Source organism: Homalodisca vitripennis, chromosome 4, assembly GCF_021130785.1.
Source record: "Homalodisca vitripennis isolate AUS2020 chromosome 4, UT_GWSS_2.1, whole genome shotgun sequence".
Classification (NCBI taxonomy): domain Eukaryota; kingdom Metazoa; phylum Arthropoda; class Insecta; order Hemiptera; family Cicadellidae; genus Homalodisca; species Homalodisca vitripennis.
Genome location: NC_060210.1, coordinates 8816716 through 8829920, shown reverse-complemented (window position 1 = coordinate 8829920; position 13205 = coordinate 8816716). Strand labels below are relative to the sequence as shown.

At 35.0% G+C, this 13205-nt stretch overlaps 1 protein-coding gene across 1 annotated transcript; it reads right to left on the bottom strand.

Moving 5' to 3' along the window:
- Positions 1-486: 486 nt before the first annotated feature.
- Positions 487-8745, bottom strand: LOC124358870. The gene is made up of 3 exons (XM_046811105.1): positions 8077-8745; positions 3525-3745; positions 487-616 (listed from the first exon to the last, which is right to left on the bottom strand). The coding sequence occupies exons 1-3, from the start codon at positions 8341-8343 to the stop codon at positions 487-489; spliced, it is 618 nt and encodes a 205-aa protein (XP_046667061.1). The 5' UTR covers positions 8344-8745.
- Between the last annotated feature and the right edge of the window lie 4460 nt (positions 8746-13205).

Here is a 13205-nt window from a genome sequence, read left to right as displayed (position 1 = left end):
AGTCACGGACACTAAATCCACTGCATTTGCTCACACACCATATCATCAGACTTTCAAGACCCAAAACATATGTCTGCCGGAGTGGCTGTGGCTTTTAGGAAGAAATTTGGACGTCCGCAAATTTCTGACCTCATATACAACAATTTGGCCAGGCAAAATCCTATAAATGGACCTACTATTTACAGCTTAGTAACGAAAAGCAGATACTTTGGCAAGCCCACGTTGGCTGACTATGATGCGGCTTTTGATCAACTTCAAAACGATTTCAAATCCAGTGGGTTATCTACTCTGATCTGCTCTGCGATGGGGTGTGTGTGTCCGTGACCTTATTGAACCACAACATTTCATTACAAATATCATAAAATTTCACAAAGTAACTGGGGCCAATGTGAAAATTATCACGTACGATCAACAGGCAAGAAGAAGTCTATGGAGGGGACTTGCGCATGATAAATTCGTGGAGACCCTGAAGAGCCTAATTGCATCTCAGTTACCAGCTGGTGATTCACGGGAGCGGGTGCTGATGACGGGCACTAACACATCTACTCCCTGTCCTGTCAGCCCCATTGTCTGTGAACCAACATCTCTACAGTCTTCATACCAGTGTCCAAGTGTCCTGTGCAGTGTTGAAAGTCAGTCCAGTGTAAATGAGTGTGTAATAGAAGTAGAAGAATGTAGTGTAGATAATATTGTCCAACTTAATCATTCAAGTATGTCTCTGCCATTAACCATAGGTAAGCAGGGTATTTAATCCAATCAAAAGTAGTAAGCCTGCAATACAGGGACTGCCATCGGCAAATACGACTGAGGACATGACACTATATTTTTTATTTTTAAACATCCAAGGGCTTAACAACAAAAATTTTATCTTAGAATCTTTTTTAACAACTAACAATATAAACGTAATTGGTTTATCTGAGCACTGGCTTAAAGAAGAAGAAATTTTCTCAGTTCTGCCTGATGGTTATCTTTGTAAAAGCGCATACTGTAGAACTGACCATATTAGAGGCGGTTCTCTAATTTTTACACATGCAAATTTTAATGTAAGAAAATGTGACGTAAAGCAATTTTGTTCTGAGTTGGATTTGGAGGTGGCTGCTATCTTTATCGATAATCTGAAATTGATTGTTGTAAATGTTTATCACTCTCCATCAGGTAACCCACATATCTTTCTTGATTCTTTTGAGGAATTACTGCAATTCTTTATAAAATGGTCTAATTACACAACTGTGATTGGGGGTGATTTTAATTGTAATTTTGATGTAACTAAGGGTAGTAATTTTTCTAAGCAATTTTCTTAATCTTTTGCGACAGTATAACTTTTATCACCTAAATAGTCAGCCTACCCGAGGAAATAACTGTTTAGACAATATTCTTGTAAATTCCCATAAAAATAATAATCTTAGTTGTAGTATTTTTAATTTTCCGTTTTCAGACCACTGTGGTCTTACACTTAAAATGAACATCAATCCTAATCAATCTAACGTATCGTGTAGTATGCCTCTTTTTAAAATTATCTTGCCAAAACAAAAAATATGCGAGTTAGCAGACAGATTGGGGTGCTATGATTGGAATAATATTATGAGCCCTAATGTTTTTGACGCTCAGAATGTCTGTTCCATAATTTTAAATATATTAACAAATAACATTAACTATCTCTCTAAACCAGTAAAAGTAAATACCAATAATTATAAAAAAAGTAATAACCTTTGGTTCAATAATGAATTAGCTGTCATGAAAAATAGATTAATTTTCTTAGACAGTTTAGTAAAAAATAACATCAGGAATTCCCATGCAATCAAACAGACATACAATGACTTAAAGCACCATTACAGAAAAAGCATTAAAGAAGCCAAAATTAAATATAACACAAGTGTCATAGAAGGGAGTAGTAACAAGTGTAGAACAGCATGGAATATTATTAAAAGCAATAATAGTGATAGCAATGTAAGTCTTAAAAATTCATTAATATGCCCCGATACTTTTAATAATTGTTTCCTTAATTCGGTTTGAGACCATTAAAAACAGCATAGGCTTTCCTCCTACTAGCTCTGAGCAGTTGCTTGCATCCACTGGTATACCTGTCCCGAATGTACAATTCACATGGAATACTATAACACCACTCGATGTAATTGAAGCAACTAAGCGTTTAAAAAACTCTGATTGTAATGATGTATACCTAATGTCTAATAATTTGTTAAAGAAAATCATTTATAACCTATCTATACCGTTATCCTGCTGCTTTAACCTTTGTCTCTCAGAAGGAATATTTCCTAATGAATTAAAAATTTCAAGGATTAGTCCAGTGTTTAAAAAAGGATCAAAGGAAAAACCTGAGAGCTACAGGCCAATTTCAGTTATTCCTGTAATATCCAAAGTATTTGAACTTTTAGTTTTTGATCTGTTAAGTAGTTATTTTGAAAAAAACAATCTTTTAAGTCTTTCTCAGTTTGGTTTTAGAAAAGGTAAGTCCACAGTAGATGCCATAGATAAGCTGGTGCATGAAGTGCTACTAGCGTTTGAAAGTAAGGGTTTTGCTCGGGCTACTCTTTGTGACTTGAGCAAAGCCTTTGACTGTGTGAATCACTCAGAATTATTGTTCAAATTGAAATACTATGGAGTTCTTAATTTGCAGATGGAATTTTTTAGATCATACCTTTTTGAGCGTAAGCAGAAGGTTTTAGTAAATGGCGATTGGTCAAAGGAGGTTTCAGTTAAATGGGGGGGGTGGGGGGGGGGGGGGGTGGGGGGGGGGGGGGGTGGGGGGGGGGGGGGGTGGGGGGGGGGGGGGGTGGGGGGGGGGGGGGGTGGGGGGGGGGATACCTACCAGTTGAACCCACCACTGGGCACAGCAAAAACCGATGTGCCACTTCAATCTGGGCCACCTTATGGATGTCCAGTAGCGGCACATCACTAACCGCAAATGTTGAGATTCTGGGGTTCATGGGCAATTCAATAGGTCTAATCTACTGTGGAAGATGACTGTTGGAGTTGGTGGGATTTGTTCCCTTACCTCAGAGGTTCTTGTTAACCTCAACAAGGGTGTGCCACCCCCTGCCTACTTTGACTGTAGAGGCTCGTTCAGAGCTGGCCTCCCCTTCTTCCAGGATGACTTTGAGATGTAGTGCCCTAATTCTTCCTCATGGATCTCGATAGGAGGCGGCCCCCTACTCCATAACCTTACCCATCCTGAATATCCTATCACTCCGGAAGCAGCGCAAAGGTTCTTACAGGACTAAGTGCAATTTATAAGCTTCTTGTCCTAAGAGAACAAAAAAAAAAAAAAAAAAAAAAAAAACCATCCTGAAAAATATCATCTACTGCATCGAGCTAACCTCTTTCATAACCACATTAAGAATTTCCAGTTTAGAACACTTCATGGTAAAAGCTTGTAGCGTGGCATATCATTTCTCAAAACTCAACATATCTTTGCACAACATCAAAGGCACTGTACTAATATTTAACTATAATAAAACTAAGTACATAATAATTGTAATGGATAAGATTGAAAAAATCCAACGTACCCTATGCCGTTGTTGCGTAGCACAACATATGTGGGCTGAGTAGTGCGGCGGATAAACCTGATGCAGCTGGCAAACATGATATCATTGAGCGCAGATATGATTGTCTGCCTTTGAGCAAGACTGAACTCTCCAGGAGCAAAATCGTAATACACAGTTTTGCCAGGCCATAGTGCTGTGGGGTCAGATATCAGAGACTTAACTGAGTCATCCGCATTCTGACTCTGAAACAAATACACCACAATATAAGCTGAAGTACCACTGACTGTCCCATTGTACAGGCCACAGTCATAGTCATAACTCTTTATTAACATATTCATTAAGAATATTAGTGAGTCATCTTAGCCTACAAAATATACACATTTCAGTGTTTTCATAAAATGTACAATAAGTTAATTTATTTAAGTAGTTGATAATTGGTTAAGGTTCGTAGTAGTTGCTGGACTGAAATTCTTCTAGAATGCTGAAAGGGTGGTTCAGCAGCTACTTGTAAATGGTCTTCCCCAAGCTGGTTTTAGTGGACTTTGATTTCATCTGGAAGTAAACTCCAATATTTGGTGCCAAAGTACGATGGCTGCTTCTCATACATTGTCAAGACAGGTAAAGGCGTAGTTGTTGGCTCTTCTTGTGTGGAAATGAGCTCCTCTTATCTGAAGTTGTGTTTGCATAGGTGACTACCTCGATAACCAACAGTCCAACTATTTTAAATATGTTTGGATATCTGAAAGCTGTTAATCCAGGAATTTCCGTCACTCCATATTTTTTTCTTCCCAGAAGGATTTTTTGACTCTTGTTCTTGTTAAGGACCAGGTGATATGCAGTACAATACTGTTGAGCTATGTTCTTTGCTATAAAAGATTCTATCTCTAGTATTTTAGGTGTTTTATTCTGGAGGAGTAGTAGCACAGTGTTGTCTGTATACATAAGAGACCTGGCAGAAGTCTTGAAGGTAACTTGGAAAATCACTTACATATTTAATGAATAGAATCTGTCCCAATATCGATCTTTGGGGGACTCATTTTAATGACCATATCCTTTGATCTGGTTGTTTGGGTTCGGCAGTTCACAGTTGATGTTAATTCAACAGATTGGATTCAGTTAGATAGAAAACTTTCAAACCATCTTAATGTATTTATCGCTTATGGCAATGTTTTGCAGGTTACTTAACATCAATTCATGGCTTAAGTTATTGAAAGCAAAACTATAATCTAATAGGATAGCAGTTGCTTTTTCTTTTCGTTCAAGGAAATTTATGAAGTGTTTGGTTACGTTTATTAGTTGGTTATCAAACGATACAGCAACCTCGATAAGACAATTTTTTCAACAATTTTAGAGAGGGTGGATAGAACTGATATGGGCCTGTAGTTTTCTTGTTTCATTTTATCTCCTCCTTTGAGTTTTGGATGTACCTTAGCCCGTTTTAGCATGCTTGGGAAAACTTGTGCAAATGACTTGTTGATTATATTAACTATAGGTTGTGACAGCTTTTCTCCACAAGGTTTTTAGTAGATTTGAGGATATTTCATTGAAACCAGCAGATATTTTTGACTTCAAGGATTTGATGACATTTATCACTTCTTCCAGGTTGGTGGGCCAGAGGGCGAGGTTATGAATGTGTTCATTGTAAGGAACCTCACATGGAGTTGTGCTCTTAAGTTTAGTGCTAACTAGAGCATGTTCAGCAGACTTTATGCAATGTATATAAAGTTGCTCTGCATTTTCAAAGAGGTCAGTTGTGTTTTTGCCACCAGTTGTAAGCTTATGCTGACCGCTGATGTGTTTTTGGGCCACTTTTCACTGTTAATTACACCCCAAATTGCTTGCCTCAGTTATATAGGTAGAGTTTTGTTGCTTTCTTATGGAGGTCGCATTCTTTTTCTCTTTAGGGCAGCATATGTTTTATTCTCAAGACTACCTGATATCTGGTGAGCATTGCAGGCCAGTCCAAATTCTACTTTTTGTTCTCTTACTACCTTACTCTTCTTCTCTACATAATTAAAAGCCAAGTACAATTTACTAGAGACATTTTCAAATCCATTTAATTAGTTTGTTTTTTACAGTGATATTGTTTGTCTGGTACATACTAGGAATACACTAGGATGGTCTATTTAATAGGAACACAATGACATGAACAAAACATCACTCACGACAATCTTAGCAAAAGTTATGACTCCTTACATTGTAATGCCACCTAGAAAAAGACTCCAAAACCAAACCATGCAAGAACCAAAACTATACACACCAGAAACATTAGCACTACTTAAAGGGATCATCTGGGCACCTCAAAGTCTTATTATAAGATATCACACGCATAAATTGTGTTGAAATGCGCAAGACATTGGTATTGTCCCTACAGATAATTTTTGTTGTGCATTATTTTCCCATACCTTTAACTAGAAACAGCGTAGAGATGTTTTCTTAGTGCCATTGTGTTTCTATTAAATATACCTTTAAAATGACGTTGCAAGATAGGGGTTGCAATTTGAAAATTTAAAATTACCCCCACACCCCCTTTTGAAAAGGGAGGAACATTTTTTTATCATTCAAAAAATCCTAAAAAGTATTTTAACAAGAGTGGTGAAGATTGTACATTGATATCTCAATCCGTTTGGAATATATCCAGGACTGAACTTACACCCGGCATATGTATGTATGTGTGGTCTTTTACAATATAACATAAGCTTGTGAGCACGATAACTGCCGTAATTTTCAAAATATCCAGACTTGACTTGGTGCAAAGCCAGTACGTACACATTTTTGTCTGGATGAGTTTCTTAATGAGTTTTAACCTATGAAAATTTTCAAGATGGCGGGCATTTACATTCAAGCCAAAATGTTAACTCAACTAGTTCACAATATAAACCCAAATAGATACATGTTTTACGTATATTACTTAATTATAAAAATCTTTTATTCTTCCACTTTTTTCAATATCCCTTAAGTTTTCAAGATGACAGCCATTCGAAATCTGGGGAAGGAAAGGTTATTTTTTTAAAATTATGGCGCATTATAAAGCAAAACAAAAAAGTGTTTTAGAATTCTAAGGTCATTTACTCGGCAAAAGACTGCTTGCCGATTCTAGCTCCGGCTTCACCAGATGGCTGATGGGGCTGGGCAGGGATCGGGTTAAGCAAGTGATTGCCTTGATCACTGGACACGGCCACTTCAGGAAACACCTAAACACTCTAGGTTTACGAAATGAGGACTCGGAGTGTCATTTTTACCGTTTGTGTTCCAACAGGTTTTTTTATATGGTTTCCAGATAGCAAGTGTAGAAAGTTTTAACTAGTGTGCAACATGGTAGGAAGAATTAGGTAGATTTCCATCCTCACAGTGTAATTTCAGGGGGACCTTTTAAATTTTCAAGATTGTAAGAGTAGTGGTATCAACTGCAAACTAAAATTTTCAAAAATTCGTACAACTAACTATGGCATGTATATTCTATATGTATATTTGTAGGAAGCTAAAAGTGTAAACAAATAACATGTTGATGTATTAGAGCAGGAGCCAAGAGCTAATTTGCATTGTATAAGTACATATCGTTTTTCTTGAAATTGATAGAGAAATTCTATGTAAGAAAGAAATTAATCGAGTTAGCTAATTGCTTTCTTAGTCCTAACCTACTAAAAGTCCTCAAAATTCAGAAGAAAGCAATCCGGTTAATGGGGAAGCTAGGACCTAGAGAAAGCTGCAGAGCTACTTTTAAAGAATTGAATATACTGACAGTGACTTCTCTATATATTCTGGAAACGATATTGTACTGCTTATCAAAAGACTTTCCTTGAAAAAGTAATCTTCATGAACATAACACAAGACATGGTCAAGACTTTCCACTACCTCTTCACAGAACAGCTGTATTTGAGAAAAAAACCAACCTATGCGGGGAAAAAAACTTTTTAATGCTCTGCCAGAAGAAATTAAGAAAAATGGAAACAATCACGTTAACATGAAGACTGCAATAAAGAACTGGCTCTTGCAAAGAACCATCTACACAGTGGAGGAATTTTACTTATGGAGACTGACAACTTGACAGAGACAAACATGAACTTTTATATTTTATAACAATGTAAACTTTTTGTTAATTGACGCTACTTGTAATCTTAAAGATTATCAATAAAGAATTTCTGATGCTAATTTTGGTGGAGGTCGAAATAAGAGGGTATCAAAAGGGTTAAAAATATGAACTAATAATTCTCTTATCAGATCATATTTTTCTTAGCTTGATACACTTGAAACCAACCGACTAAATCAGATACAACACTACCTGTGCAGAGACTCTAAGCAGATATTTTCAGTCTCTTTACTTTGTTATCTAATGATGTAACTATTATTTATGAGTATGACAGTCGATTTTAACCATTTTATTTTGACCTCCCTAAAACAGCTCTCCGCTCTCAGATTATAAATAGTAACTAGACTTACATAACTGATTTTTGTAATCATGAATTAAAACTTGAACTGTGCTGATTTTCTTGAGATACTTTCAATTTTACCTTAAAAACATACATGATTACACATTTTAATTATTGCAAGAAAAAAAATTGATTAATCTTACCTGTCGGATGTAATTAATTTGTTCTGGTAGCAATATAATGTCACCTTCAAAATACTCTCCATATGCACTTAAATATTTAGTGTTGTTTCTATCGTTTAGAGATTCCACAGGAGTTGTTCCCACGACACTCGCTGATAACACGCTAAGAGCCTCCACTAGCAAACACAAAACAAACATCATTGCCTTGTATCTTTGTTCCTGTTTGTTTTTATACCAGCCTAATCTGTTAGCTAATGATCCCACAGTAATCACCTTGAACTGGTACATTGTCTTCCTAGGATTCCAGACCTGAACTGGATGCTGTTCTTTGCCTCGTATAATCTACATAATGACAGGGTGATTGGAAATAAATGATGGCAAAATACAGCACTGATAAATCCCTTTTATGAAATAATTTGCAAATTTGGGTTATGCTATTTTTAACCATTTAGTGGCTGTATGGTGGACATTGCTTTAATTATCATTTTTAAGTAGTTTGCTGACTGATGAACAGTTATGTTCCAATGTACTAAGTTGGTTTCTCAAATGCTTTGGTATTTGAAATTAAATATATACAAAGTTGAAAAATTGTGATTTATTGAGTTCATTACGTAAAGTATTATAACGACTTGGATTGTAGATATTAATATTCCAGAGTATTAATATTTAAATTATCAATAATACATCCAGGGCGATATAAAATATTTTTTGATTAGTAAGCTCCTAGTGAATAGTACAATTTATTACTAAATTTGTTAACTATTAAATATTATCTGGTTTGTCTAAAATAAAAATCACAGTTCTAAATAAAATAATGGATTTATTTTAAACTGGCAAAATAATAAGTTCAACGTTTCAGAATTTTTATCACTCTATTTTCCACAAAGAATTGACAAACCTTTTTGTAAATTTAAAAATTCCTTTGGCAAGAAATAAAAATATTAATCAAATATATCAAACTAAAAATCAGAGCTCTCTTCTAAAATAAAATAATAAAGTTTTAAAATAAAAATCAAATACCACTTGGAAATAACTAAAATAAAAATGATCACTTCTAAGTTCACTCACAATTCAAAAATAAAAATTTAAACTTCTCTTTCCACTATTTGAACCTTAACTTTCAAGTCTCTGCAATTCAGATTACAACTCTCTCTAACAATGATTAAAGTTCAATTAATTTCCAATTAATAATTCACAATAAAACAGTTCCAGTTAAATATTAATAAATTACTACTTTTCCAAATCTCAATTAAAGTTATTAACAAAGTTCAATTTTAATTCACTTTTCTTGCAAGCATGAACCAAATGTAACTTGTATGATTCTATTATGCTCTATTGTTCCTAGAGAATAAGTTATTCAGATTGCTCTGTAGTTTCTATGAATTTAATTTTTTCCTATAAAAAAAGACAACAAAATTAATTTAATATCAGATCAAGAAGACTATTTCAATAAAACGTACAATAAATGTGGTGCTTACCTCAAAATCACTCGTGGAAAAAAATTTAAGAAACACGGCGCACTGTAATTAACTTTACTCACGAAAATAACCAAAAGAAGGGCGAAAATTATGAGCGGGCGCTTAAATACTTCCCTTTTCAACCAACCTTTCAGGACATCCGCGGTGTTCTCTCATTGGTCCAGCTGTATCAAACAAGGAGAACAATACTCGCAACAAGACAAGTTCTAATCAATTCAAGGAAGTCAACCTGCCTTTTTTACCCTGACATTTCACAATCTAATCTAAAATTAAATCCCAATATTTCGATCCCAAAATTTTTATTTAATTTAAGTTTTAATAAAAAAAAATATAAACCAATGTAGCTTTAAAACGCTACAAGTATCAAACTTTTTCCTTACAAACATTAAGAATGTAAATACATGTTATACAAATATTGTGTAAACACAATTTAATGAACGTTTCGAATGGTGCAGTTTTGTCACTTGTAATATGTTATATATAATATATTTGAATTTTTAATGAAAACTGTTAGACTGACCATTAAAAGTGGCCGTTTTTGGGCCAAAAACAATGTGTTTGACTAAATAATATAATTTGTTAAAAGAAAATTTAAGTTCCGCTATTAATTAATTTCTACACAAAAATTTCGGTGAAAACTGGTTTGTTTGAGGTTTCTCAATTTTATTTCAAAATTAAGAATAAATACAAACCTCTAAAAATTCTGGAAGAAAATTCTTTGCAAGAAATTTGTCAAGAAACCACCTAAAAAGATCACCCCATAACACAGCAAAGGACATTAATAAAACCAACTTATACAGCAATGGAAGATTATTAGTTAGACAGGTTTCATCCTGGGAAAAGCTGTGCACATGGTAGCCTAAAATCAAACATAAAATTGTATTTTGATCTATTTTTTATCTGTGTACATTAATGTGAAACCCCTTGTAAAAGAATACCAGTTTCCTTATCAGGAATAAGTTTTACAATTAGACTAAGGTCCACATAACTGTTACCGCAATGTTTGGGGAAAAAACCATATAATAAGCTTCAAATGGGATTGAAAAGTATAAGGAGTATTAATCATTTTAAAGATTAGTTGGAACAATTTCTTACTGAAAGGGCCTACTATAGCATTAATGAGTTTTTGTGTGATAGTATATGATTAAGCATTGGTCAATTCTGCAAAGTAAATGTTTTGTTATTATTAATGTTGAGTAAAAATGACGTATATAGGCTAAGAAGGAAAGCATATATGTAGCCTGTATAAATTTGATTTGATTTTCTTACTATTGACAATGTCACGTCTTCCCAGTAGTGCTGGAAATTATGAAAATGTATATTTGTGACAATAAAGATTCTTGAACGTCTGGATGTGACAGATTTAGATTCCGATCACCTACTTGATGAATAGATTTTTCTAACACCTATAATTAATTGATATATCGTATTTATATTTTACAAAGTGACAATGCACGTGTTTGTCTATTGTATAATAGTGGCATGTTCAAACGTGCAATCAGGATTTTGATTTGAGAGTACAACTGAGTTGTCAGCTGATGACAAGTGAGAAAGACTACAAACAGGTGAGCTACACTCCTGAAAAAAATTGGTTAGTTGCAGTATCTCAAAACTCAGTAAGGAACATCAAACGATACCTAGTGGGAATACAGCAAACTATGTGAAGAGTATAATGTCAAATATAAACCACATAATCAGCGTGCCACTCGGCAATCAGTCTCGGCTACCAGCGTGTGCGTCTACCCCCAATGGATGAAATCACGGAGACTTTTGTCAACATAACAAGTATCTGCTCAATGGAAGATAATTTTATAAAGTTGCATACCCAAGCTTTTACAACAAAACGTGAAATTTCTAATACTATCTGTATACACATGTGTGAAAGTGACATTTCTCGATTATTGAGTCCAACAAACAAATACAGAATTGCCTTATTACAAATTTGTCATAATAGGGAGGCAATAATATGTTTTCAATTAATTTAATGTTAGAATATTTATTTTCACATTATTCCAACATTGATTCATTTTTTAAATATTATATATTTTTTTTATTCATTCACTATAATCTTCTTTATTTGAGGGTTATTTTTGACGATGGAAGGATTGTGAAGGAAACAGGATTTTTCCGGACATTTGCCATCGTTCAGTGAAACAAGAAATCAGTAACACTACGGTTCGAGATGTGCAATCTGATCTCTTCTTCAGGTAATAGACAATAGACAATAGACAAAAATTCTTTATTAACATGCTCATTGAGAACAGTATTAGCGTCATAGTAAACACTACAAGTGTTTTTTTTTACAAAATATAAAGTTTTGTAATGATATAAAAGGTTACATTGTAAAATTTAAATGTCAAATACTCTTTGAAAAAATTCTTCTATGGAGTAGAAGGGGCGGTCAGCAAGCCATTTGTGTAGTGCTGGTTTGAGTTCATTCTCTCCTTTGTCTCTCAGCTCTGATGGCAGGTGGTTGTGAAGCTTTCTCCCGATGTATGTAGGCTTCTTTTCGAACTGTGACAGTCGGTGGGCTGGAAGGTCATACAAAGTAGTGTCTCTGAGGTTGTACTGATGAACTTCACCCCGCTTTGGTAGGCCCTCTCTTACTGCGTGCATCACAGTTTCTTGAATGTATAGTGATACGATAGTGAGGATCTTATGGGTTCTAAAGGCTTCTCTACAGCTGTTTGGTGGTTGCAGTCCTGCAAGTGTTCTGACTGCGGTTTTTTGTTTTTTTGAGAACCCTTTGAATCTGACCAGCTGATGTTCCTCCCCATGCTACTAAACCATATCTTATGTGAGCCTCAAACAAAGCGAAATAAGCAGCTCTTGTAGTTGTTTCATCAGTAGAAGCTTTGATGTTTTTAATTGCATAGAGGCTGGAACTTAACTTCCCACAGAGTTTGTCTACATGAGAAGTCCAGGATAAGTTTTTATCCAGAGTTATGCCCAAAAACTTGACTTCGTCATTCATTGCAACATCTGGTATACATGGCACACATTCAGATCTCCTTCCAAAAGCTATTTGGGCAGTTTTGGTAGTGTTTACTGCTAAGTCATTGTTATGACAGTACTGATAGGTCATGTTGAGGGATAGGTAGGATGTGATTGTCATATTTTCAGTTGAGGTTTCACTAAACATCAAGGTTGTGTCGTCAGCATACATCAAGGTTAAGCATGCATCACCAATGTATTGAGGTAAGTCGTTAGTGAAAAGGATGAAGAGTACTGGTCCAAGAACAGATCCTTGGGGGACACCTCGGTTTACAGGTAGGAGACTAGATCTTACATAATTGGATATTCCATTTTCTGTTTTGCTTAGCTCAACCAGTTGTTTTCGTCCTCCAAGGTAACTTTGGAACCAATTTTTAGCTGTTCCTGCTACTCCTAAGTTTTCCAGTTTCCGGATGATGAGATCATGGCTAAGACAGTCAAACGCTTTACTAAAGTCTAGGAAAATTCCAGTAGTTAAATTCCCTTCTTCAAGGTAAGAACTAACCTAACACATAATTACAAACTAGGTTAAAATAAACAAATCTTACCAAAGCGTTTTGGCACGCCTAAGTCAGGAATCACAACCTACATGTTGTTTGTCAACTTCACTAACTCTATAAACATGCACTTAATAAAAAAACTATACAAAACACTAATCATTAAAACTGAACTACGGAA